Source organism: Oncorhynchus keta, chromosome 33 (genome assembly GCF_023373465.1).
Source record: "Oncorhynchus keta strain PuntledgeMale-10-30-2019 chromosome 33, Oket_V2, whole genome shotgun sequence".
NCBI lineage: Eukaryota > Metazoa > Chordata > Actinopteri > Salmoniformes > Salmonidae > Oncorhynchus > Oncorhynchus keta.
Window position 1 is genome coordinate 13,961,847 of NC_068453.1, and position 27,400 is coordinate 13,989,246.

Below are 27,400 nucleotides of genomic sequence, written 5' to 3' on the forward strand. Positions count from 1 at the left end.
TTCGGGTTGTCTCTGTCTCTCTCTCTCTCTCTTTCTCTCTCTCTTGTTCTCTCTTCTCCTCTCCAACCCACCCCCCCCCTTCTCCCCCTCTCTTCTTCCAGGACAAGCTTGTTAACATCAGAGCAGGGGACATTAACAGGTCTCAATACGTATGATTATACTCCCATAAAAATACTTCCTTGTTTTTATTCTGCCTATAACTCTCTCTCTCTCAATGTTATTATTTCATTCTCTCTTGCTCCATCTTCCATCAGGTCAAATATACTGTTAAGATTTTCTACTGCCAAGTTTACACCTTCACTATTACTATCTCTCTCTTTCTCTCTCTCTCTCTCTCTCTCTCTCTCTCTCTCTCTCTCTCTCTCTGTCTCTCTCTCTCCCTCTGTCTCCCTCTGTCTCCTCTCTCTCTCTCTCTCTCTCTCTCTCTCTCTCTCTCTCTCTCTCTCTCTCTCTCTCTCTCTCTCTCTCTCTCTCTCTCTCTCTAACTCTCTCTCTCTAACTCTCTCTAACTCTCTCTCTCTAACTCTCACTCTCTCTCTCTCTCTCTCTCTCTCTAACTCTCTCTCACTCTCTCTGTCTCTCTCTCTCTCTGTCTCTCTCTCTCTGTCTCTTTCTCTCTCTCTCTCTCTCTCTAACTCTCTCTAACTCTCTCTAACTCTAACTCTCTCTCTCTCTCTCTCTCTCTCTCTCTCTCTCTCTCTCTCTCTCTCTCTCTCCCCATCTCTCTCACTTGCTCTCTCTCTCTATGTCCTGGTCCAACCCAGTGTCTGGTGAACCCATGTCACCTGTCATGAAGAGAGCAGAGAGTATAGGGAACAGAGGGAGGCCGGCTCCGGTCACGGCTCACATTCTGCTACTTTTTTTCTACTTTATTACCCTACATTAGGAATGTACTCTGGGGCCTTCTCACTGTTATTGTTGGGGGACTGTGTCTGAAGATCATAAGAAGCAGCACACAGTGAATTCATGTCTGTCCAAGCACTTAAAAACAGATTTCTGTTTTTGGTGTAAGGTATTTGAGTATATAGTCAGGGTGTGTGTATGTGTGTGTGTGTGGGGGGTGGGGGTGTATGCCTATACCATTCCCTTACAATCCTTATATGTTGCCAGTGACGTGTAACTATGGGAACGGAGGCTGCCAGCACATGTGTGACGATACGGATGTGGGGCCGGTTTGTGGCTGTCACCAGAAGTACGCCCTGCACTCAGACAGCAAGACCTGCATCGGTGAGTGACAACAGACTGTACTTCATCTCTTTGAGTAGTTTCTGCCACAAACACACACACACACAAACATAGAGGCACACAAACTCACTTATGTAGCACACACACACACACACACACACACACACACACACACACACACACACACACACACACACACACACACACACACACACACACACACACACACACACACACACACACACACACACACACAGAGAGAGAGAGAGGCACACACATTCTCCTCAATTTGTATACATAACAGTGTAGACTCTAAATTGACACACACATTATACACTTTTGTTCAATTTATCATCTTCCTCAATACTCTCAAATCATATACACTACCAGTCAAAGGTTTGGACACACCTACTCATTCCAGGGTTTTTCTTTATTTGTTACTATTTACTACATTGTATAATAATAGTGAAGACATCAGAACTATGAAATAACACATATGGAGTCATGTAGTAACCAATATTTTATATTTGAGATTCTTCAAATTAGCCCTTTACCTTGATGACAGCTTTGCACACGCTTGGCATTCTCTCAACCAGCTTCATGACCATGATCACCTGGAATGCATTTCAATTAACAGGTGTGCCTTGTTAAAAGTTAATTTGTGGAATTTCTTTGCTTCTTACTGCGTTTAAGCCAATCAGTTGTGTCGTGACAAGGTAGGGGTGTATACAGAAGAAAACCCTATTTGGTAAAAGACCAAGTCCATATTATGGCAAGAACAGCTCAAATAAGCAAAGAAAAACGACAGTCCATCATTACTTTAAGACCTGCATGTCAGTCAATCCAGAAAATGTCAAGAACTTTGAATGTTCCCTCAAGTGCAGTCGCAAAAACCATCAAGCGCTATGATGAAACTGGCTCTCATGAGGACCACCACAGGAAAGGAAGTCCCAGAGTTATCTCTGCTGCAGAGAATAAGTTCATTAGAGTTAACTGCACCTCAGATTTCAGCCCAAATAAATGCTTCACTGAGTTTAAGTAACAGACACATCTCAACATCAATTGTTCATAGGAGACTGCGTGAATCAGGCCTTCATGTTCAAATTGCTGCATTATAAACACTACTAAAGGACACCAATAATAAGAAGAGACTTTCTGTGGCCAAGAAACACAACCAATTGACATTGGACCGGTGGAAATCTGTCCTTTGGTCTGAGTCCAAATGTGAGATGTTTGGTTCCAACTGCCTTGTCTTTGTGAGAGACAGAGTAGGTAAACTGATGACCTCTGCACGTGTGGTTCCCACCGTGAAGCATGGAGGAGGAGGTGTTATGGTGTGGGGGTGCTTTGCTTGTGACACTGTCTGTGACTTATTTAGAATTCAAGGCACACTTAACCAGCATGGCTACCACAACATTCTGCAGCAATACGCCATCCCATCTAGTTTGTGCTTAGTGGGACTGTCATTTTTTAAGGGCTATTTGACCAAGAAGGAGAGTGATGGAGTGCTGCATCAGATGACCTGGCCTCCGCAATCCCTCAACAAAATTGAGATGGTTTGGGAGGAGTTGGACCGCAGAGTGAAGGAAAAGCAGCCACAAAGTGCTCAGCATATGTGGGAACTCCTTCAAGACTGTTGGAAAAGCATTCCTCATTTTTTTATTATTTTTAATTGTTTTATTTCACCTTTATTTAACCAGGTAGGCTAGTTGAGAACAAGTTCTCATTTGCAACTGCGACCTGGCCAAGATAAAGCATAGCAGTGTGAACAGACAACACAGAGTTACACATGGAGTAAACAATTAACAAGTCAATAACACAGTAGAAAAAAGGGGGAGTCTATATACAATGTGTGCAAAAGGCATGAGGTAGGCGAATAATTACAATTTTGCAGATTAGCACTGGAGTGATAAATGATCAGATGGTCATGTACAGGTAGAGATATTGGTGTGCAAAAGAGCAGAAAAGTAAATAAATAAAAACAGTATAAAAACAGTATGGGAATGAGGTAGGTGAAAATGGGTGGGCTATTTACCAATAGACTATGTACAGCAGCAGCGATCGGTTAGCTGCTCAGATAGCTGATGTTTGAAGTTGGTGAGGCAGATAAAAGTCTCCAACTTCAGCGATTTTTGCAATTCGTTCCAGTCATAGGCAGCAGAGTACTGGAACGAAAGGCGGCCAAATGAGGTGTTGGCTTTAGGGATGATCAGTGAAATACACCTGCTGGAGCGCGTGCTACGGATGGGTGTTGCCATCGTGACCAGTGAACTGAGATAAGGCGGAGCATTACCTAGCATGGACTTGTAGATGACCTGGAGCCAGTGGGTCTGGCGACGAATATGTAGCGAGGGCCAGCCGACTAGAGCATACAAGTCGCAGTGGTGGGTGGTATAAGGTTCTTTAGTGACAAAACGGATGGCACTGTGATAGACTGCATCCAGTTTGCTGAGTAGAGTGTTGGAAGCTATTTTGTAGATGACATCGCCAAAGTCGAGGATCTGTAGGATAGTCAGTTTTACTAGGGTAAGCTTGGCGGCGTGAGTGAAGGAGGCTTTGTTGCGGAATAGAAAGCAGACTCTTGATTTGATTTTCGATTGGAGATGTTTGATATGAGTCTGGAAGGAGAGTTTGCAGTCGAGCCAGACACCTAGGTACTTATAGATGTCCACATATTCAAGGTCGGAACCATCCAGGGTGGTGATGCTAGTCGGGCATGCGGGTGCAGGCAGCGATCGGTTGAAAAGCATGCATTTGGTTTTACTAGCGTTTAAGAGCAGTTGGAGGCCACGGAAGGAGTGTTGTATGGCATTGAAGCTCGTTTGGAGGTTAGATAGCACAGTGTCCAATGACGGGCCGAAAGTATATAGAATGGTGTCGTCTGCGTAGAGGTGGATCAGGGAATCGCCCGCAGCAAGAGCAACATCATTGATATATACAGAGAAAAGAGTCTGCCCGAGAATTGAACCCTGTGGCACCCCCATAGAGACTGCCAGAGGACCGGCCAGCATGCCCTCCGATTTGACACACTGAACTCTGTCTGCAAAGTAATTGGTGAACCAGGCAAGGCAGTCATCCGAAAAACCGAGGCTACTGAGTCTGCCGATAAGAATATGGTGATTGACAGAGTCGAAGGCCTTGGCAAGGTCGATGAAGACGGCTGCACAGTACTGTCTTTTATCGATGGCGGTTATGATATCGTTTAGTACCTTGAGTGTGGCTGAGGTGCACCCGTGACCGGCTCGGAAACCAGATTGCACAGAGGAGAAGGTACGGTGGGATTCGAGATGGTCAGTGACCTGTTTGTTGACTTGGCTTTCGAAGACCTTAGATAGGCAGGGCAGGATGGATATAGGTCTGTAACAGTTTGGGTCCAGGGTGTCTCCCCCTTTGAAGAGGGGGATGACTGCGGCAGCTTTCCAATCCTTGGGGATCTCAGACGATATGAAAGAGAGGTTGAACAGGCTGGTAATAGGGGTTGCGACAATGGCGGCGGATAGTTTCAGAAATAGAGGGTCCAGATTGTCAAGCCCAGCTGATTTGTACGGGTCCAGGTTTTGCAGCTCTTTCAGAACATCTGCTATCTGGATTTGGGTAAAGGAGAACCTGGAGAGGCTTGGGCGAGGAGCTGCGGGGGGAGCTGTTGGCCGAGGTTGGAGTAGCCAGGCGGAAGGCATGGCCAGCCGTTGAGAAATGCTTATTGAAGTTTTCGATAATTATGGATTTATCGGTGGTGACCGTGTTACCTAGCCTCAGTGCAGTGGGCAGCTGGGAGGAGGTGCTCTTGTTCTCCATGGACTTCACAGTGTCCCAGAACTTTTTGGAGTTGGAGCTACAGGATGCAAACTTCTGCCTGAAGTAGCTGGCCTTAGCTTTCCTGACTGACTGTGTGTATTGGTTCCTGACTTCCCTGAACAGTTGCATATCGCGGGGACTATTCGATGCTATTGCAGTCCGCCACAGGATGTTTTTGTGCTGGTCGAGGGCAGTCAGGTCTGGAGTGAACCAAGGGCTGTATCTGTTCTTGGTTCTGCATTTTTTGAACGGAGCATGCTTATCTAAAATGGTGAGGAAGTTACTTTTAAAGAATGACCAGGCATCCTCAACTGACGGGATGAGGTCAATGTCCTTCCAGGATACCCGGGCCAGGTCGATTAGAAAGGCCTGCTCACAGAAGTGTTTTAGGGAGCGTTTGACAGTGATGAGGGGTGGTCGTTTGACTGCGGCTCCGTAGCGGATACAGGCAATGAGGCAGTGATCGCTGAGATCCTGGTTGAAGACAGCGGAGGTGTATTTGGAGGGCCAGTTGGTCAGGATGACGTCTATGAGGGTACCCTCGTTTACGGAGTTAGGGTTGTACCTGGTGGGTTCCTTGATGATTTGTGTGAGATTGAGGGCATCTAGCTTAGATTGTAGGACTGCCGGGGTGTTAAGCATATCCCAGTTTAGGTCACCTAACAGAACAAACTCTGAAGCTAGATGGGGGCCGATCAATTCACAAATGGTGTCCAGGGCACAACTGGGAGCTGAGGGGGGTCGGTAGCAGGCGGCAACAGTGAGAGACTTATTTCTGGAGAGAGTAATTTTCAAAATTAGTAGTTCGAACTGTTTGGGTATGGACCTGGAAAGTATGACATTACTTTGCAGGCTATCTCTGCAGTAGACTGCAACTCCTCCCCCTTTGGCAGTTCTATCTTGACAGAAGATGTTATAGTTGGGTATGGAAATCTCCCCAAAATTTTTTTTTTTTTTTTTTGGTTTTTGGTGGCCTTCCTGAGCCAGGATTCAGACACGGCAAGGACATCAGGGTTAGCAGAGTGTGCTAAAGCAGTGAGTAAAACAAATTTAGGGAGGAGGCTTCTGATGTTGACATGCATGAAACCAAGGCTTTTTCGATCACAGAAGTCAACAAATGAGGGTGCCTGGGGACATGCAGGGCCTGGGTTTACCTCCACATCACCCGCGGAGTAGAGAAGGAGTAGTATGAGGGTGCGGCTGAAGGCTATCAAAACTGGTCGCCTAGAGCGTTGGGGACAGAGAATAAGAGGAGCAGGTTTCTGGGCATGGTAGAATATATTCAGGGCATAATGCGCAGACAGGGGTATGGTGGGGTGCAGGTACAGCGGAGGTAAGCCCAGGCACTGGGTGATGATGAGAGAGGTTGTATCTCTGGACATGCTGGTTGTAATGGGTGAGGTCACCGCATGTGTGGGAGGTGGGACAAAGGAGGTAACAGGGGTATGAAGAGTGGAACTAGGGGCTCCATTGTGAACTAAAACAATGATCACTAACCTGAACAACAGTATACAAGGCATATTGACATATGAGAGAGACATACAGCGAGGCATACAGTAATCACAGGTGTTGAATTGGGAAAGCTAGCTAAAACAGTAGGTGAGACAGAAACAGCTAGTCAGCTAGCACAACAAACAGCAGGTAAAATGGCGTTGACTAGGCAATGGGGCCGACAGATAAAACAAACAAGCAGAATGGAGTACCGTGATTAATGGACAGTCCAGCGTGCATCAGCTATGTAGCCAAGAGATCAGTGTCCAGGGGGCAGCGGTGGATGGGCAGGTAATCTGGACTGGCGAGTGTTATCCAGGTTAAAAAAAAAACTAACAATGACTAAATAGCTTGTAGCTAGTTAGCTGGTTAGCGTCTGGAGGTTCTTGAGTGTGTTCTAAAAGATAAAAAATAATAGCGATTCCGTATCACAATGGGTGAGGCAGGTTTCCGGAAGGTATAAACAATTTAAAAATCAAAAAGAGATAGAAAGTAAATATGGGTCCAGAGAGTGTTTGGGACGCGGCGATTCAGACGGTTAGCAGGCCTGTGCTAACAAGCTAACAGTTCGTAGGCCCGGGCTAGACAGGGTAGCAGGGGTGTGCTACAGGTGCTCTGGCCGGGCTAGCTTCAAGCTAAGTGGGTGGAAACGCTAGCCAGGGGTAATCATTCCGGGGTTGCAGTTTAGCTAGATAGCTAGTTGTGAAGATCCAGCTGAAAAATGTTCCGTTTGCGGTGGGAATCCGGGGATGAAAAATAAATAGGTCCGTTATGCTCTGGTTAGAGTCGCGTTGTTCGAACTGGCGAGAGCTTTCCGGGCTAAAGGTTAGCTGATGACCGGTTAGCTGAAGACCGCTAGCATAGCTGGTGGATTAGCTGGCTAGCTTCAGTTGAGGGGTTTCGGTTGCGAAGTAAATATAAATACTTTAGGAAAAATAGCTACATTGGGTGAGGCGGGTTGCAGGAGAGTATTTGGAAGCTTAGATTTAGCTAAATGTTTTTAAAGAGGTATGCGAAAAAAAATATGTAAAAAAAAACGAAAAAGACGCGATATATACAGGGGACAGGACGACAGGGCGACTTACTGCTACGCCATCTTGGAAACATCATGAAGCTGGTTGAGAGAATGCTTAGAGTGTGCAAAGCTGTCACCGAGGCAAAGGGTGGCTCCTTTGAAGAATCTCAAATATATTTTGATATGTTTGACACTTATTTGGCTACAACATGATTCCATATGTGTTATTTCTTCATTTTGATATCTTCAATATTATTCTACAAATGAAAAACCCTTGAATGAGTATGTGTCCAAACGTTTGACTGGTACTGACACTCAGTGCACATTAGAGAACATATTAATCTTAAAGCTGTTATTTCTCATCTGTTTTGCAGTAGATGTTATAAATATGTGAGAGAAACTGGTGAGAAGGGCTTTGTGATGAGTTAACTTCACCCCTGAGCCCTCTCTCCCTACCCCGGCCTCATCTTATTTATACACTCACAACAAAAGACAGAGGGGGAGAGATTGAGCCACTGATACATTCAGAGAGAGAGACAGAGCAAGAGAGATGGACAGGATGAGCGAGAGAGCGTTAGAGAGTGCGCAGTAACATATTTACATTTTCTAGATAATCAACCAACCTTAAATTGCATTCAAATGTTTATTTATTTTCTTGCAAATATACACAGTCATGTGAGTAACTTGAAACTGTGAGTAATTGAATAGAGATGGAGGGCGACATTTTCGCCGTGCAAAAGAGCACAAATCTGTGTGAAAATACCGTAAGCCTTATTATAATCTGGCAGTGTGATTCAATTATACATTTTTCTTAAACGATCTGTAATCCAGCTGCCAGATTATAATGAGCTTTACAGTATTTTTGCACAGATCTGTGCTTTGTTGCACCCCGAAAATGTCGCCCGGAGTTTCACGATGACGATGGTGATTATTTCCTGTCTGGGGCCTGAAGACTGCTCACCCTGTTTTTGGAGATCGTGGCATGGGGAGAAGAGGGAGTAAAGAATTCTCCCCATCTAAATGTGTACTAAGAAAACAGTTTCCGGTGCATGTTGAAAATAGCTGATTTGCCATGTGACAGAGGAGAGTTGTATGATCAGTGTCTCATTCCTTTATGTGTTGCTCTCACTGGCTGTCTGTCTCTCTCTCTCTCTCTCTCTCTCTCTCTCTCTCTCTCTCTCTCTCTCTCTCTCTCTCTCTCTCTCTCTCTCTCTCTCTCTCTCAGTGTCTCTATCTCTCTCTCTCTCTCTCTCTCTCTCTCTCTCTCTCTCTCTCTCTCTGTCTCTCTCTCTGTCTCTCTCTCTGTCTCTATCTCTCTCTCTCTCTCTGTCTCTCTCTCTCTGTCTCTCTCTTTCTCTTTCAATCACACAATTACACCTGTACCTGTATGCACACTCCCAGATAAACACGCACTTTGACTGCCGACAGAGTAGTCAGTGTAGTAGTAGTGTGTTAACTTGTCAGGGAGTGAAAGGAGGAATAGAGGGGGTTTGGGGGTTTGATCCCTAGGTAGGGCTGTGGGGGAAACTGGAAAATGAATAGTTGAGAAGTCTCAGAAGTTGAAAAACACATTCATCATCTTCATTACCCTGGAAAACTAGCCAAGTCAGTGTAACTCATGCCCATCGCTAGGCCTGAAAGACGCCAGGCCTGCATGCCACTGTTTGCCAAATGGCTAACTTTTACGCCCGGCTGTCAATGTGGCCGTATCCCGTGGCTATGGTGGCTCCGAAGCCGAACAGAGAGGAAATGTTCATGATTTTTTTTCTGGGGGAATTTGCCTGAGATAAATGAGAGGTTCCAGGTAAGTGAAAGAGTTTTTCATAATTTTTTTCTTTTCCTTCCTTCCAACGGACCCCAGTCCCACATTTGGCTCAGAAGTGTGGAGGCTTGGACGTACCAAATCATATTTTTTTTCTGCCTTTAAAAAAAATGCTCCAGTGTTTTTTGGGTGCACAGAGACGTTCCTGAACGTTCCGGAGTGTTCCGAAGGGAGCCTGGCGGTGTCTGTCTGTCTGTCTGTCCATAACGAGACAGTGATTTACAGACTCCCTTGTTTCTCCATAGCTCCTAAACAAGGTTTATCCCACCGATTTGCAAAATCCATGGCAAGCTAAAGCAGATTGGCAGATACACAAACTCTTTTTCTTGTGTTACATTATGCCAGTTAGTCAAAGTCTGTACAGATGCCCCCAGATGGAGTTAAACCATTTCTGGAGTTGACTAAGATCAGATGCATCTGAACACAATACCTCAGGTTACCCCAATTGGAGGCCCGCAGGCCAAATTTGTCCCACGGGTGGTTTTATTTGGCCCTAAAAGTTTTCAGAGCAAATTAAAAAATATATTATTATTATTTTTTCTTTTTTTTAATTGTTAGACATAATACTGTAAAATTTTAATTTAGCAAATCTGTTCTCAAGTATTCCCCGTATAATAGATGTGATTGCATACAAATGTAAGCAATGTTTGAACTGATTGTTTTAGTCAAATATTATATCTTTTTGGGCTTCTTGCGGTCATTTTGCGATCTACAAATTATTTGTAATTATGTTCCGGCATCACGAACATCCACTCAAGAAAAAAATTGGCTGCGGCAGAATTTAGTTGATGATGCCTGTTCTAACTGGAATTAAAACACACACACACACACACACACACACACACACACACACACACACACACACACACACACACACACACACACACACACACACACACACACACACACACACACACACACACACACAAACACAGGTCTTCTGTCATGTCATAAATAAACCCTTCTTCTGTGTGTTGTCATTCCTGCTGTGCTAGAACACTGGAGAAGCCCTCTCTCTCTCCCCACAAACAGATCTCTACTACACAGTATCATCAGTGCTGTGTTCTCACAGAACTGCCTTCATTTTGTGCCCATAACCTTTTACTTTCCAGCCATGCGAGGAACAACGAAATCCACGAAAGAAGAGGAAGACCTCTGAAAGAATGAAAAACTCTGTTCTCCTTCTCCCTCTGTCCCGTGTCTTTTTCTCTCTGGCGAGAGGAAAGGCTCCTGGTCTGAGTGTCCCAACTGCTCTGTCACTGGGCCCACCTTTGACCCACCTTTGTGTAGTTCTGTCTCTGGTGATCCTCCTCTTCCTCCTCATCCTCCTCTTCCTCCCTCCCTACCTCCTCCTGCTTTCTGGTGATAGTTACTGATTGCCTGTCTTGTCTGAGCATCCATGTTCAAATTCAATTAAAAAATCCTTACCTTAAAGGAATTAAGGTTATTAAAGGGAATTGAATTAAAGACTGGGGGGGAACTAATAAAACAATGATACAGGATTAGAGTTAACATCTCAGTTGCAGCCTGATCTAACGTTACATAGAGCTACCCACCCAAACCAAAAACAAACATCACTCCAAACAACCCTCCCTCCTCCAACCTGAAATATGCCCCCCTCCCCCTAACAGTACAACGGCCTCAACCAGCAAACAAAATCCTGTTACTGTGGCAACCCCCAAAACCCACGTCACCCCCCACCCATCAGCACCTCCTCCCTCATCCACCTGTAGAGACGGACCAGTAACCCTGCCTGTTTCTCAATAACACCTCCGTCATGCCGTCATCCCAGCCAGCCGCATGCATTCTCAATCTAACACGCTCTCCGTGTCTGTCAGGCCGTCCGTCTGTGCGTCCGTCTGTCCTCACCATACCTCTGTCACTAATCTACGCAACCCTTCTGCCTGTCTGTGTTTCTGTCTGTCCGGCTGCATGGGAGATCCTACTATTCTGCATTTTCCCTTTGATTTCCTTTTTGTTTTTATTCAGATTGGTATTTTCTTTCATTTTTTCCCTCCTTGAATTGCAGTAACATTAATAGCAACCAACACTTGTCCCCCTGTTTTCTTACAGTGCATCGTTACTGGTTACCGTTACTGTTCTCCTCTTAGCTGTAGTGTACTGCTGTGAATTCATTCCTCCCTCTCTTCAGTGATTATTTCCTGTGTAAGTTCTGCTCTCTCTCTAAACATCCCCCCTCAGAAGGCCTCCTCTAAATGGACCTTAGAACTGCTGATTCCTTAGCCCCTTAGGAGAGTCCTGGAGTTCTCTTCTCCTCCTCCTCACCCTTTCTTACACAACCACCCACTCACACACACACACACTTTCACACGCTCATACACACGTGCACGCACCCTCACACTCAAGCATGCACACACTCACAAGCACTCACACCCATACACCAGCACATAATTGCCCGGTCACCCATATACACACAGACAGGCATAAACACACACGCACATACATGAACACATTCATATACACACATGCACACACACACACACCTAACCGGTAGTTGAGAGCCAGAAAGCCTCCATTCATTTGTGAACACTGCTTCAGAGAGTCCTTCACTTTGTCTACCAATCCTTCCCAAACTAACCGCCTGAGAAAGACCAGTAACGGGCCAAGCCAGGGGTGACCAGGGGGGGGCTTTAGTTACCCCTTCCTCCCCCCTCACTCAAAATCCCCCTCCGTAGGACTTTGTACATCAAAGACAGTCCTAGTTCTATTGTACTGAGTGGCAGTGCCCTGGCCTGCCCCCCCCCCCCCCACCCCCACCCCCAATTCAGTACTTCAGAGAGAGATGCTCATTCAGAGCCTAATGACTCTGACATCCCAGTGAAAGACACCCTCTCTTCCCAAGGCCCAGTAGCGCTCATCACCACCCCAGCCCATCCATTCTAACGCAGTGGCTGCTAATGCATATCTGTGTTTCCTCAGCTGCATATCTGCATGTTCATCTTAACCATAACCCCCGGGCTTTCCCTTCTCACCCCCCCCTCCACCCCCAGCTTGGGAACATGGTTACCAGCGTTGACTGTTAAAGCCAGTTGTGATGTGTTCCATAGACAAACAGGCAACCAGCGCTGCCCCCAGACGACCTCCTTCTCCTCTATGCATGCCCTCTCCATCGCTCCCCCTTCCACTAGTCCCCAACCCCATTTATTTATGAGTGTTCCTCCTCCCGTTTACTTCTCCCATTGTGGCCCACAATGGGTCGGGATTTCCTCTCTCTTCTTCTTCCCTTTTTCTCTCTCTCATCCCTTTCTTTCTTTCTTTCTTTCTTTCTTTATTTCTTTCTTTCTTTCTTTCATTTTGTCATTCTGAAGTCCTTGTAGTTGCTCCCTCTCTCTGTCTGATCTGGTGGCTAGCATAGCCTCTTACCCGTTCTGTTTTCATCCTCACCCCCCTGCTTCTTACCCAACACTCATGCAGCTTGTCTTGGACATGTTTGCTCATCCTTCCCTCTACTCCTCCTTCCTTTCCTCCTCCCTCTCTTCCTCCTGTTCGGATGTGAGGGAACCATTGCTGAGTGTGTGTGGCCGTTTGATATGGAAGACAGAAACAGCAACGGCTACAACAACCAACTCCCCCACAACCCCCCTAAATTATATTTTTATTTGAACTGCTATTTTTGTCCCCTACTCCCACCCGTACCCTCATTTCAACTTATTTTGTTTGTTTTTTTGCTATCTGAGACTTTTGGATTTGTTTTTGGGATTAACACTCTAACAGGGATTTTGGCGCCTTTTCATGGCTTCTTGCTTCTTGGCTTTGGTTTTGCTCAAACGCCAAGAGGGGCTGACTTGACGTCTCGGGCGGCAGCGGGCGGTGGACATTGGGCTTCTAATTAACCTTACTGCTCACTGTTTGTCACTTGTGTTTTAGAGAGAGATGAGGCTGCAATTGAGAGCTCTGAGTTCAATGCCACGTCAATAGCTGATGTGGACAAGCGGGTGAAACGGCGGCTACTTATGGGTAACTCTTTTCTTCCTCTTTCTATGTGTTGCCATGGCGCTTGTGCTTGTATCTCCCTTCTCTCTCTCTCTTTCTCTCTCTCTGTTAAATACATTTGTATTTTTATGAGTCATTGGTACCCTCTATGTCCACCCTCAAGGTCCCAGCCTGTTGGTAAACTTCTCCAACCCTGCTCCCACCTCTCCCCACCGCCCGTCTCCCACAGTAACTAACAGTTACCCCTATAGGCAGCTACACATCCCTCAAAAGATTAGACTGGTGGTCAGGCACCCCTCCTCAGGTACTGCAGAGTCTTTACACATAACGGAAAGTTAATGGTCAACGAATAAGGTCTTGAAGAACACTGGACCATTTTGACACGGTTTCATGTTCACTAATTTAGGCAAAAATCTTCCTGTAATATCTGAAACACCCTCAGTCCTTCCTTCCCCCTCCCCATGCTGATACTCATGGCTTGGAGGGAACAGTATACGAGGAGCCGGTCCATCCCATTATATCTTTGGCGTTGCCGTGGAGAACATGAGAGCTAGTATCTTTGAAGGGTCTCTATCAGCAGAGTCTCTTTGGATGACATAGCGCTTCATTCAATCAAATCCACCATCTGGAAGTCTCCGGGTGAAGACAAATCATCAAACTTATGTTGTGAGAATGTCTTTTGGATTCATTTATTCAACAAACTCTACTGCAGTGCTTGCCTTGCCTTCTTCCAGATAGCAGTTTTGATTGAATAGACACTGAAGTCTTTAATATTGGTGACCTTTAACTTCCCATCCATCCTATGGCATCGTTTCCATCTCAGTCCCCTTGGCCAGTTAAGTGTCCTAGTCTGACCCTTGCAGTACCAACATATCAAGGGATGTCTTTCAGAGGGCCCTTCACAGTTCATTATCACCATATGCCCCTCGCCATCTTCCCGTTTCAGACTGCCACCCTACTCCTCAAGGGATGTCTTTCAGAGGCCCTTCACAGTTCATTATCACCATATGCCCCTAGCCATCTTCCCGTTTCAGACTGCCACCCTACTCCTCAAGGGATGTCTTTCAGAGGGCCCTTCACAGTTCATTATCACCATATGCCCCTCGCCATCTTCCCGTTTCAGACTGCCACCCTACTCCTCAAGGGATGTCTTTCAGAGGGCCCTTCACAGTTCATTATCACCATATGCCCCTCGCCATCTTCCCGTTTCAGACTGCCACCCTACTCCTCAAGGGATGTCTTTCAGAGGGCCCTTCAGACTGCCATCTTCCCGTTTCAGACTGCCTCAAGGGATGTCTTTCAGAGGGCCCTTCACAGTTCATTATCACCATATGCCCCTCGCCATCTTCCCGTTTCAGACTGCCACCCTACTCCTCAAGGGATGTCTTTCAGAGGGCCCTTCACAGTTCATTATCACCATATGCCCTCGCCATCTTCCCGTTTCAGACTGCCACCCTACTCCTCAAGGGATGTCTTTCAGAGGGCCCTTCACAGTTCATTGTCACCATATGCCCCTCGCCATCTTCCCGTTTCAGACTGCCACCCTACTCCTCAGATGTCTTCCAGAGGGCCCTTCACTTCATTATCACCATATGCCCCTCGCCATCTTCCCGTTTCAGACTGGGATGTCTTTCAGAGGGCCCTTCACAGTTCATTATCACCATATGCCCCTCGCCATCTTCCTGTTTCAGACTGCCACCCTACTCCTCAAGGGATGTCTTCCAGAGGGCCCTTCACAGTTCATTATCACCATATGCCCCTCGCCATCTTCCCGTTTCAGACTGCCACCCTACTCCTCAAGGGATGTCTTTCAGAGGGCCCTTCACAGTTCATTATCACCATATGCCCCTCGCCATCTTCCTGTTTCAGACTGCCACCCTACTTCTACTCCTCAAGGGATGTCTTTCACAGGGCCCTTCACAGTTCATTATCACCATATGCCCCTCGCCATCTTCCTGTTTCAGACTGCCACCCTACTCCTCAAGGGATGTCTTTCAGAGGGCCCTTCACAGTTCATTATCACCATATGCCCCTCGCCATCTTCCTGTTTCAGACTGCCACCCTACTCCTCAAGTATGCACTCGTTTGGCCTACAGTACTTGCATTCCAAGTGAGCATTATCACTCAAACAGCCACATCGTGGCATAAAGAGCTTTCATATAAGCCCTGGACACCGTCGATGAGAGACAGGCTCCAGATACTGTATCTACACTGTAGGTTCATCAACGGATGACTCAGTCAATTAGTATAAAATGAATGCACAAATGAATAAAAGTGTGAATAGAATATCCCTTTCCCGACTCAGTGGAGGAAGATGCATCCCTTCAACAGTCATGACTGACTGTTGAACGAAAATCACTCCACAGGGTTGGTGAGAAGGGACAAACGACATGGTTCTCAGACAACGTATGCCAATCAACACCTAGATAACACCATTCTGTACATAGTCTGTCCCTGTGACCCTTTCATTTCCCTCTTTCAGACCTCGAACCCCCTGTGAAGTTCCACCTGACTGTTAAAGTGTGGTTTCAATATTTCTCCCTTGAATGGAAATATCTCAACTAATCTGGACTAACCACTAAACCAGACTAAATGCGTGAACCCCCACTAATATCTAACTAAAACTGCACTTCCTTAAACCTGGGAGCCTCGAGGCAGCGTTTCCATCTTGGTTTCTTATGGTTCTGTTTCCTTTATTTTACATTATTTTGTTTTCAAAGGCAGAAATGGATCCTGTACAATGTACGTTGTTTACCAGCATGGAGACTTAAATCAGTCAGACATTCAGACATCCTGAGCTTGTATATACTGTTACTGTTATGGAATGGTGCCTGCCGGTTTCTCCCATACAGAGGCAGATCTTACTTCAACAGGTGACGACATTGGCCTGTAAATGGGGGGACAAAACTCCACCTATTTCCTCTAAAAGTGAACTTTTCCATCCTTCTCATCTTTCATCAGTTGAGGAATCTTTCCCCTACCTGACTCAGTCCTGTTGTTTTCATACCTGGTGATGTCACTGTTGATGCTCCTCCCCTTCATTCCAACACTGTCTATAACCCCCAGCTCTCATTCATATGACCTGTGTTATTGAGATGTTTTTAATCCCAATTTTTTTATTTGCAGTTTCCTTTTATACTTTACAGGTCTGATTAGTCTGATTGCCATGGAGACTATGGAAGTCTTTAGAGCAGCCCTGAACGTCTGTTAGATTTGACACTGTGCTCCATTCGTCTGCCTGCTTTGACACACAGCGTTCCTGACTCTCTCTCTGTGCGTCTGCTGCTGCTATTTTCTCTGCAGACACAGCCATAGGCTTTGTCCCATATCACTGGAGCACAGATTGATCAAGACAGACTCAAATGGAATCTGGGCTATAATGAAATAATAGATGGAGAAAAGCCTGATTGAGAGAGTGAGAGGAAAGAGTGAAGAATGTGAAAGTTCTAGCACAGAAAAAGCCAGGTCTTGTCAAAGTTCTACTCATTTAGGATTAAACCAGCGTGTGCTGGACACTTGATGAGGCTGGGTGTGAGAGCGGGAGAGAGAGAGTGTAGTGCTATAGCTACACAGACCTCGGCTGCTGAGGAGTCCAAATAAACCACTCACCTAGGACAGATGGGCTGAGCTGGGCGTGTGTGTGTGTGTATGGATAGCGTGATTTCAGGACGGGGGCAGCGCTGACAGCTGGATTAGGTGCCCATGACAACAGTGAAGGGGGATCCTGTTAGCTAGGCCCTGCTGAAAGACGATCGTGCCCCTACAGCTCAGTCAGTATGTGTGTGGAGGGTTGATGAGACTTGGCATGATGCTTAATAAAGCACAACCACTCCTCCTTTCTCATGACTCCCTCTTAATCAATAGAACATGTGTCTTACTGAGAGATAGAGAGAGAGAGAGAGAGAGAGAGAGAGAGAGAGAGGCTTGCATGGAGATTTGCCTGGTCAGCATGTCTGTGTGTGTGAGGAGTATGAGGTACGTTTGTGTGTGTGTGTGCACCCACTCTCTACCTCTTCACTCCTGACGTCAGCAGAGCAGATCAGTCAAGTCTGCCCAGAGCATGTGTGAGCATGGCAGGGGTGGATGAGAGGAGAGAGAGACAGACAGAGAAACAGTGAGATGGAGGGGTGTGATGATGGGGGTATTTGGTGGGCAAGTCAGGGGTGTCTCTGTTGATTTGTACTGGCTCTCAGCCAACACACCACTGGCTCTGCTGCCGCTGCTCACACAAACAAGACAGACAAGTAATCTTCATCTGTCACCACGGAGATGAGAGCTGGTTCCCTTGAACGGGTCCCTCCAACCGTCAATCTCCCCCAGAATGTCTCCCACGGAAACTCCCCCACTCCCCTTTACAAAAAATAGGTGTTACCCTGTCCACCTTCCTCTCAGCTTCAGCATGTTGAAATTGAGACACAGGGAAGTGGAAAGGATGGCTGTGAATAGAAGAGTGTTAGCCTTTGTAGCGTAGTTGCAATACAGTGTGCATGAGACAGAAACATTCAGGGGTGGGAGAGGGGAGGGGGTTCAGAGGGGCTGTTCGGGGGTAGGCTGGGCATGTCCAGTACATCAATCAGAGTGTATTTGGGCAGGCGGCGGGTCTGTGTTCCTGTGTGCAGCCTCTTGCCCTGGGGGTGGGCAGGCCTGGCTCATCAGAGGAGGAGAGGGGCTCTGAGCAGGACTCACGCTAAGCTAATTATAGGGCCCATTGCCTTCAGTAGTATAAATCAGTCTGACCCATTATCAGCCCCATGCGCGCACACACACACACACACACACACACACACACACACACACACACACACACACACACACACACACCTGAGTGGGGCGTTTGCAGGGGTCCACTGCCATACCCTACAGCACCCATCAGACAAGCTACACTATATATACAAAAGTATGTGGACACCCCTTCAACTTAGTGGATTCAGCTATTTCAACCACACCCATTGCTGACAGGTGTATATAATCAAGCACACAGCCATGCAATCTCCATAGACAAACATTGACAATGGAATGGCCTTACTGTGGCACCGTTTCAGAATGACACCTTTCCAACAAGTCAGTTCGTCACATTTCTGCCATGCTCGAGCTGCCCCGGTCAACTGTAAGTGCTGTTATTGTGAAGTGGAAACGTCTAGGAGCAACAATGTCTCAGCCGTGAAGTGGTAGGCCACACAAGCTCACAGAACAGGACCGTTGAGTAGCGTGTACAATTTGTCTGTCCTCGGTTGCAACACTCACTACCGAGTTCCAGACTGCTTCTGGAAGTAACGTCAGCACAAGAACTGTTCATCAGGAGCTTCATGAAATGGGTTTCCATGGCCGAGCATCTGCACACAAGCCTAAGATCACCATACGCAACGCCAAGCGTCGGCTGGAATGCACAAAATGAAGTCCATACAGAAATCGAACATCTTTGAGATGAATTAGAACACCGACTGTGAGCCAGGCCTAATCGCCCAACATCAGTGCCCAACCTCACTAATGCTGTTGTGGCTGAGTGGAAGCAAGTTCCCACAGCAATGTTCCAACATCTAGTGCAAAGCCTTCCCAGAGGAGTGGAGGCTGTTATAGCAGCAAAGGGGGGACCAACTCCATATTATTGACCATGATTTTGGAATGACATGTTCGACGACCAGGTGGTCATGTAGTTTACCAGGAAGATAGAGTATCTCTCCTTCCCCTATTCCCTCTGTGTTTTCCTTTTCTGGGAATTAGGTTCAGTATCCCAAAATGTTATCTGCAGTTCTATGAAACACACCAGCAGCCTCATTGAAGTAGAGCCATTTTGCCACTGACAGCTTCCCTGTGGTGGTAGAATCAGGCCACCATGCTGGCTCTCACAGCACCCACCTGCCGTTTGGTTTTGCTGCAAACAGACGGCCATGTTGGATCAGCCCGCTGATGAGATGCCGTCAGTCCGTGACTCTACACTAATTGACAGTGTTATGCTAATGCTGTGACCTCTAGAGCCGGGCATGTTAGCTAGCCACTCTGAAAGGGTTTATCCTCTTCCCTCCTCCCTTAAAGCAGGCACAGAACCTCTTTGCATTTATTGAGCTGGGAATAGATGCCAGAGAGACAAGTCCATGTCCAAATAGCCAGAGCCATTTCAGCGTCTTAGCGTCTTCTGTCACCTTTAAAGGGATAGTTTGGGATTTTGGCTGAACTCATGGATACCATTTTTTTTGCCTCTGTGTCCAGTATGAAGGAAGTTAGAGGTAGTTTTGCGAGCCAATGCTAACTAGCATTATCACCAGCTGTACCCAAAGACTTCCAGTCTTTGTGCTGAGCTAGTTAGCGTTGCTCTCAAAACTACCTCTGAACTTCCTTCATACAGGACACAGAGACATAAAAATGGTATCCACGAGTTTGGGGAAGTAGATGAACTACCCTTTAGCTAAGCACAGTCAACTGAGTTTTTTCCAGGACATATCAGAAGCCTGCCAGACCCAAGTAGTTTTAATCTGAAACTGTTCTTTATTAAATATAGTAGCCTATTATTGAGCCCCGTTCTAATAGCAGTGTACTGTTTCACCGTCCTAAGCAGTTTCTGACACTCATTGGGGATTAGTGAGCTCAGCTTTCCTATAGCAACATTGGGCTGTGCAGGTAAAGTGGAGATGCCATTAGGTGCTGTTTGTTTTGGGATTAGCTCAGGCAATATTCACAAGTCAGAGCAAACCTTATCTTGGCCACATACAAGAACATTTTTCCTGGAGTCAAAATATACACATTCGGTCCTAGGTACTACTACTCGATCCCACCACTGACTATATTATAGACTCTTGTGTTTTCTCTACTTCACCTTCAGTATCGTTTTTGACTAAATGTTTTCTTGACGTTTTTTGGAAACAGGGCTTTCCTGTCTTAACTCGGCTACTGAGTTCCTCTCCTTTATCAACTCATGTTGCCCATTAATCTCTTGTTTGTGTTTTGTACAAATCTGTGAGTCCTGAGTATGAGTTTATAGTCGGTCTGTGACATGTTTATGAACCGTCAATGAAATTCCAACTGTGTACCGTCTCATAACCTGTCACTGGTCTGATGGACAACCACAATGTCGTGCTTAGTGCTTAGTATTGTGGAAATGAAGTCTGAATGGGTATGGTGAAAAAGCAATATGCCCTGAATACACGACGTCACCCTGTTGTGTATTTCTCCATTGTATGTAGCCTCTTCTCAACCCACCCGTCATATCTTCACTGTCTACTGTTTCTCTCTTTAGACTCCGTTCTGCTCTTTAGATATGCGTGCCAGTCAGTAGGTTAACACCCTGCCCCTGCCCCCTGCCCCGCCTCTCTTTTCTCCCACTGTATATTTTTGTTTTACCCAGAAACCTGTGCGGTGAACAATGGCGGCTGTGACCGGACATGCAAGGACACGGCTACAGGGGTCCGCTGCAGCTGCCCCGTGGGATTCACCCTGCAGCCAGACGGCAAGACCTGCAAAGGTCAGTGTATAGGTGTGTCCGTGTGGCCCTACTGTCCCCTACGTCTCTCTCTCTCTCTCTCTCTCTCTCTCTCTCTCTCTCTCTCTCTCTCTCTCTCTCTCTCTCTCTCTCTCTCTCTCTCTCTCTGTGACGAGAGGCTTTTACTCATGCCTTGATAGCACCCAACCCTTTAGTGTGCTCATCTTAAGAACACACTGCTAGTGCTGTTAACAATGGAGGCACATTCCGTATCAGCACTAAACCGTATTTGGCAAATGTAACGCAATATGGGCAAGTTATGTGGTATTGAATGGTACTGAGTTGAGAGGATCCTTTGCGGAGGTGGTCCAGGGGTCTGGTATCTGTGGCTGGTATGAGTGGTATCTGAGTGATCTTGGGCCAAGACCAACCAACCCTGCGGCACAAAGTTCACTTCCCCTCCTCGCATGGAGGAGAGAGAGACTCCGGTCTCCAGCGTGGTCACTTGCAGTGCTGCTGTTGATGTTGCCGCCAAACGCTTCCACTTCCCAAATTCCGCCTGTGACGTCAAAGACGGCGACCCAGGCCCTACCGGGCTGCCACACAGACACAGTGAAAGGGACCTTTTTCTAGCAGATAGTTGATTTAGGCTTGTCCCTAAACAAACAGGGCCGTTGATGGTTCTGACCCCAGGGTCACCCAAACGGAAAATACAGTGGTTCATGTGGAGCGGTGTTGTTTGTTTCAGGGATCATTGATATGTCTGAGGAACAGCGACGAACAGCGACACTGTGGTCTGGCTTGCATGAGACACACTTGGGTGCATCTCAAGCGGATAGTGGCTACTTTCTCTCCTCATCTCCTAATCTCCTTTCCTTCATCTGCACTAATCAGAAAGAAGAGAGACTGGGGAAGAGAAAACAAAAGGCCTGAGAGTTTTCCTCGGGCTGTTGAGTTGAGTTGGTTCACATCAGAACAGTTGAAGAAGAACTACACTGAGGATGTGGGGCTGTTGCATCGCTGCTCAACCTATTCTGCCAACATGTGACAAGACATGTTTGAGGAGGGGAACTGCTGTAGGAGTCGCCATAGCAATGACTTGCAGGTTACATGGCGGCGACTCTCTATGTCCAAAGTCATGTGTGTGTGTACCTGTGTGTGTGTGTGTACCTGTGTGTGTGTGTACCTGTGTGTGTGTGTACCTGTGTGTGTGTGTGTACCTGTGTGCGTGTGTATTTCGTGTCAAGAAGTTTGAGAATGTGGCATGTAAGTGTGAAATACTGGAGCCGGAGCTGTCTGGCTGGCTGGCAGGCAGACGACGCGACTTCAAACTTTCAGCTGTTTGAACAGTGAGGCCCACGCTGCACTGTCTCTCTCTTTTCCTCTCACAGACATATAGTACACACACACACAGACTCACACAGACTCACACAGCGCCACCCAGCTGTATAGTGGGGAGACACAACATAGGGTGCTAACAGACAACATTACCACCTACCACCATCCATCATATCTCCAGCATAGAGAATAGGCACCATCCATCTCCACCATCCATCATATCTCCAGCATAGAGAATGGGCACCATCCATCTCCACCATCAATCATATCTCCAGCATAGAGAATAGGCACCATCCATCTCCATCATCCATCATATCTCCAGCATAGAGAGTAGGCACCATCCATCTCCACCATCCATCATATCTCCAGCATAGAGAATGGGCACCATCCATCTCCACCATCCATCATATCTCCAGCATAGAGAATGGGCACCATCCATCTCCACCATCAATCATATCTCCAGCATAGAGAATAGGCACCATCCATCTCCACCATCCATCATATCTCCAGCATAGAGAATGGGCACCATCTCCACCATCCATCATATCTCCAGCATAGAGAATAGGCACCATCCATATCCATCATATCTCCAGCATAGAGAATAGGCACCATCCATCTCCATCATATCTCCAGCATAGAGAATAGGCAACATCCATCTCCACCATCCATCATATCTCCAGCATAGAGAATAGGCACCATCCATCTCCACCATCCATCATATCTCCAGCATAGAGAATAGGCACCATCCATCTCCACCATCCATCATATCTATAGGCACCATCTCCACCATCCATCATATCTCCAGCATAGAGAATAGGCACCATCCATATCCATCATATCTCCAGTATAGAGAATAGGCACCATCCATATCCATCATATCTCCAGCATAGAGAATAGGCACCATCCATATCCATCATATCTCCAGCATAGAGAATAGGCACCATCCATATCCATCATATCTCCAGCATAGAGAATAGGCACCATCCATATCCATCATATCTCCAGCATAGAGAATAGGCACCATCTCCACCATCCATCATATCTCCAGCATAGAGAATAGGCACCATCCATCTCCACCATCCATCATATCTCCAGCATAGAGAATAGGCACCATCCATAACCACCATCCATTCATCTCCAGCATAGAGAATAGGCACCATCCATCTCCACCATCCATTCATCTCCAGCATAGAGAATAGGCACTGTTACGAATCCCTTTTGGCCCGACAGTCTAGGGGGGATGGTAATGAGACCCGTAACATAACTCATACAAATTCTAATAGTGACACAGTAAAAGTGAGAATGAAATAACCACGACAACTGAAATCTACCGTCAAACTCAGGGTTTATTAATAAACACACGGTAATGGGGGGAGCAGGAAAAGGGGCTGAGCTGGACCCAAGGAAAGAAGCAATAAGTATTCAAAAACACCCCTAAGCTAGACTAGCCTATTTCAACAACAGCTAACTAACTAACCAAGAATACAGTGGGTGGTCCGCCCAGTTATAACTAGTGTATTTAACAGTCTACCTACGGGTAGTGTATGCCCGTGGGCGACTTGTCTTGGTTCCCCCTTTTCCCACCAGCAAACAAACACCATAACCAAAAACAATACCCACAGGTGAGGACAAAGTGACATGGAGGTGCTCAAACAAAAGATAGCTCAATACATAAAGAGAGTGAAACAGAGAGATCTACAGACATGGCATTTACAGAGAGATTGAGCTCTACAGCAAACAACTGACAGGGTTTTAAACAAAGGGAACGGTGATTGGGTAGGAAACAGGAGGAGGTGTGTCTTCTGATTGATGATTGGTGACTGATTGGGGAGTGATGATTTTCACCTGTGAGGGGAGAAGGAGAGAAAAGGTCCTTCTGTGGATAACTGTATCCGAGCATGGCACCATCCATCTCCACCATCCATCATATCTCCAGCAGAATGTATGCACACATGACTGTAAGTCGCCATCCATAAAAGCTCCACCATATTATTATTATATTATTATAAAAGAAACAGCAGGATAGAGAATCCGGCACCATCCATCTCCACCATCCATCATATCTCCAGCATAGAGAATAGGCACCATCCATCATATCTCCAGCATAGAGAATAGGCATAATGTTCATTCTCAGTTGTCATGTCAGCTCTTTAGTTAGAGTGAGGCAGAGCATGGGGACAGTTTTGTTTGGACATGTTATATCAGTGGCACCATAATGGCCAATGAAACCAGTTGATAATGATATATCGTAGAATCCTCTATGGCAACACCATTGTCTGCTAACGAGGTTAGCTGTGACTGGAAGGGTCCAGCCCTGCATTGGATGCAGTGTGAGAAAACATCTAGTCTCTCTTTCGCTCCAATGTCAAGTTCAAACCCCAGCAGCTTGTGTGAACAACTTCCACTCCCATCTGTCTCCCGTCTGTCTCCCGTCTGTCTCCCGTCTGTGTCCCGTCTGTCTCCCGTCTGTGTCCCCGTCTGTCTGTCTGTCTCCCGTCTGTGTCCGTCTGTGTCCCGTCTGTCTCCCGTCTGTGATCTGTGTCCCGTGCTGTCTCCCGTCTGTGTCCCGTCTGTCTCCCGTCTGCCATTGATTTGTGTGCTTAACAGGACAACCAAGCCTTTATGGTGCAGGAAAATGAAAAGTTAGCCTCTGCTGTGTTTTCCGGGGTCGAGTTGAGTGGAGAAGATGGATAGGGCTGCAGTCCAGCTGTGTACCGCCCAGATAATGTGGCTGAGTTAGGCCCCGGGGCTCCATAAATCCACCAGTGATTGACCTGATCTGAGCTGGAGCTGAGAGACAGCACCACATCCATCACCCATCACCATCCATCAGCTGGGCATGAAGGGGTGGAGGGATGGACCAGGAAAACATGGAGAGAGCCATCTGCCACTGACTGCAAACACACACACACACACACACACACACACACACACACACACACACACACACACACACACACACACACACTTACATGATAGACATGCACATGCAGGCACGGTGCATATACACACGTGTGCATGCACGCACAAGTTAACCATACACTAGTCAACAATCAATACACACATCCACTCTGACTACACATCCACACTGACTACACACAAAAGCACACACTCAAACATATCAGGAAGGGAAACTATAAACTCTGAACTCCTCTCCAGTCTCCACCCAGCCAGCATTCCTTCTGGATCGTCTCCCACTGAGCCTAGTCAGTCAGCCAGGGGTTTTATTGATCAATACATTTTATTCAGACCACCTGTCCCACCTTGTCACCATGCTGCCCCCTGCCTGGACCAAAGCATTCTGTAACCTTGGTAACAGCACACACAGATCTGTAACAGGTTAAATGGGCTGACAGGGTCTTGGCTAAGCTAGCTGATATCACAGCTGAGCTGACCACAGGAGTGTAGTGTGTGACTGTGCTCTAATGTCGAATATTGAAGATAGTCATGTGTTATAGCATACCGGGTTGTGCCAGTGGTGTGTTGTAACGTGCAGATAGGCCCAGGGGGTAGAGGTGTTTTTATAGCATAGAGATAGTGGGTAGTGATGTGTTGTTAATGTAGATAGAGTATTGTAGACAGCAGTTTGTGGTTTTGTGGGGTTAGTAGTTAGCTGGGAGGTAAATGTCATGCTGTGAGGTACTGTAGACAGAGCCCTCTGTCTCTCTGCTCTGTCTCTCTGTGTGCCAGACCCTGTGGGACCTGCACCATCCTGCCCCCCCCCCTAACATAATCATTTCAATATAAACTATTTAGGGCATGTTTGAATCCCAGGCGTCTGATAAACAGCCTTTCATCTGCGCTGACAGACGAGATGGTTCCCTCGCTCCGCGATGACAGACGCGCCAATGGAAGGAGGCGTTTTTATCACAGGGCTCTCCTGTGGACGGAGGGAGAGACGGAGGGAAGAGAGGGAGAGGCGGAGGAAGAGGGAGAAGAAAAGTGATTTTGTGAACAGTTTCCAGATGTTTGATTAGAAGGTGCGTGTCGGTGGGTGGATGAGTTGTGTGTGTGTGTGTGTGTGTGTGTGTGTGTGTGTGTGTGTGTGTGTGTGTGTGTGTGTGTGTGTGTGTGTGTGTGTGTGTGTGTGTGTGTGTGTGTGTGTGTGTGTGTGTGTGTGTGTGTGTGTGTGTGTGTGTGTGTGTGTGTGTGTGTGTGTGTGTGTGTGTGTGTGTGTGTGGCCTGTGTGTGTGTGTGTGTACCAGGGAGACTGAGCTGCTCAGTTGTTCAGTGTGTGTATGGGCACCTGAGACACGTCTTCACTGGCCTGCATTCCTCTCCCCAGTACCAGAGAAAGCCTGAACACACACACACACACACACACACATCCAGTAATCCAATCAAAGAGCCATTACAGGAGTCCCTTAACACAGACAAGGAGAAACCAGGTGATAGGCTACAAGCTCGTTGTTTTATAAGGGGACATACTTTATGTGGCTCAGCTAATCTCAGTAAATGAACTGTATCATAGTCAGCAACACCTTTGATTCTCACCCTCACCTTCCCGCCTACCGCTCCCACTAGCTTTATTGTCATAGCTTCACTATCACTTTGTGTCCTCAAAAGACTGGAAGCTACTGTATGGAGTCGCTTCCCCATAAACTCCTCCTCTAGCCCCACTCGTCCAGACAGAAAGCCTCCAGAAAGTGCCAATGCTCTCAACAGCCCACTGTATTAACATGTCAGGCCCAGTAATCTCCACAATAACACTCCTATCTTCATCACCTTACATGACTCTGGCCCAGCTCCGGCCCTCAACCGTTCCGGCTCTCCCTCCGTCAGGCCGGCGTCGGCCCTGCCTGCTGTTTTATTTTACTGTTGTGTTGCTCTTTACTGGAGTTGCTCTTGGCCCAGATGTGGCCCATAGAGCCTCTGTTATGAGACGGAGGAGAGTCTTTAGGGACAAAGCAAACAGAGCGGGCCTTTTAAGTCCTCTGATAAATACCCGGCCGGCTCTGGCCCGAGCCGCCCGTCGTCTCCCAAATTAGCAGCCTGAGGTGGTCACACTGAGGTAAACTCTGCTTTTTATGAACAGTAGATCCCCCCCTTCTCCCGTCCCCAAATTATTTGGACAGGTTCGGGTTTCCACAAATGTATTACATTTAATTGCTTTTTACTGTAAATATTTTGTAAAACTACACAGTTTCCCCGAGGCGCGTACCAAGGCTTCCCGAGCGCTCAGAGATAAGCCTGCAGCAGCAGCCAAAGAGCTTCCACATTCCTCATCTCTCTCTCACTCACTCTCTCTCCAATGGCTGCAGTTCATGTTACAATACAACCTTTATTTCTTCTTCTCTATCTTTATTTCTGTCTTGTTTGCTGCCTCTCCCTCTTTCCGTTCTCCATCTACTATGCTTCTACACCTGCATTGCTTGCTGTTTGGGGT

At 46.9% G+C, this 27,400-nt stretch overlaps 1 protein-coding gene across 5 annotated transcripts in view; it reads left to right on the plus strand.

The window, feature by feature from the left end:
* LOC118372254 (signal peptide, CUB and EGF-like domain-containing protein 1) overlaps window positions 1–27,400 on the plus strand; it is a 147,211-nt gene that overhangs the window by 86,447 nt on the left and 33,364 nt on the right. For 2 of the 5 annotated variants that reach the window (XM_052492015.1, XM_052492016.1), the window contains exons 6-9: window positions 1,111–1,227; window positions 8,357–8,410; window positions 13,197–13,286; window positions 20,602–20,718. In XM_052492015.1, coding sequence (XP_052347975.1) covers window positions 1,111–1,227; window positions 8,357–8,410; window positions 13,197–13,286; window positions 20,602–20,718 — 378 coding nt within the window. The remainder of the gene's footprint in view (window positions 1–1,110; window positions 1,228–8,356; window positions 8,411–13,196; window positions 13,287–20,601; window positions 20,719–27,400) is intronic. The other 3 variants (XM_052492018.1, XM_052492019.1, XM_052492017.1) reach the window with 2 other exon arrangements.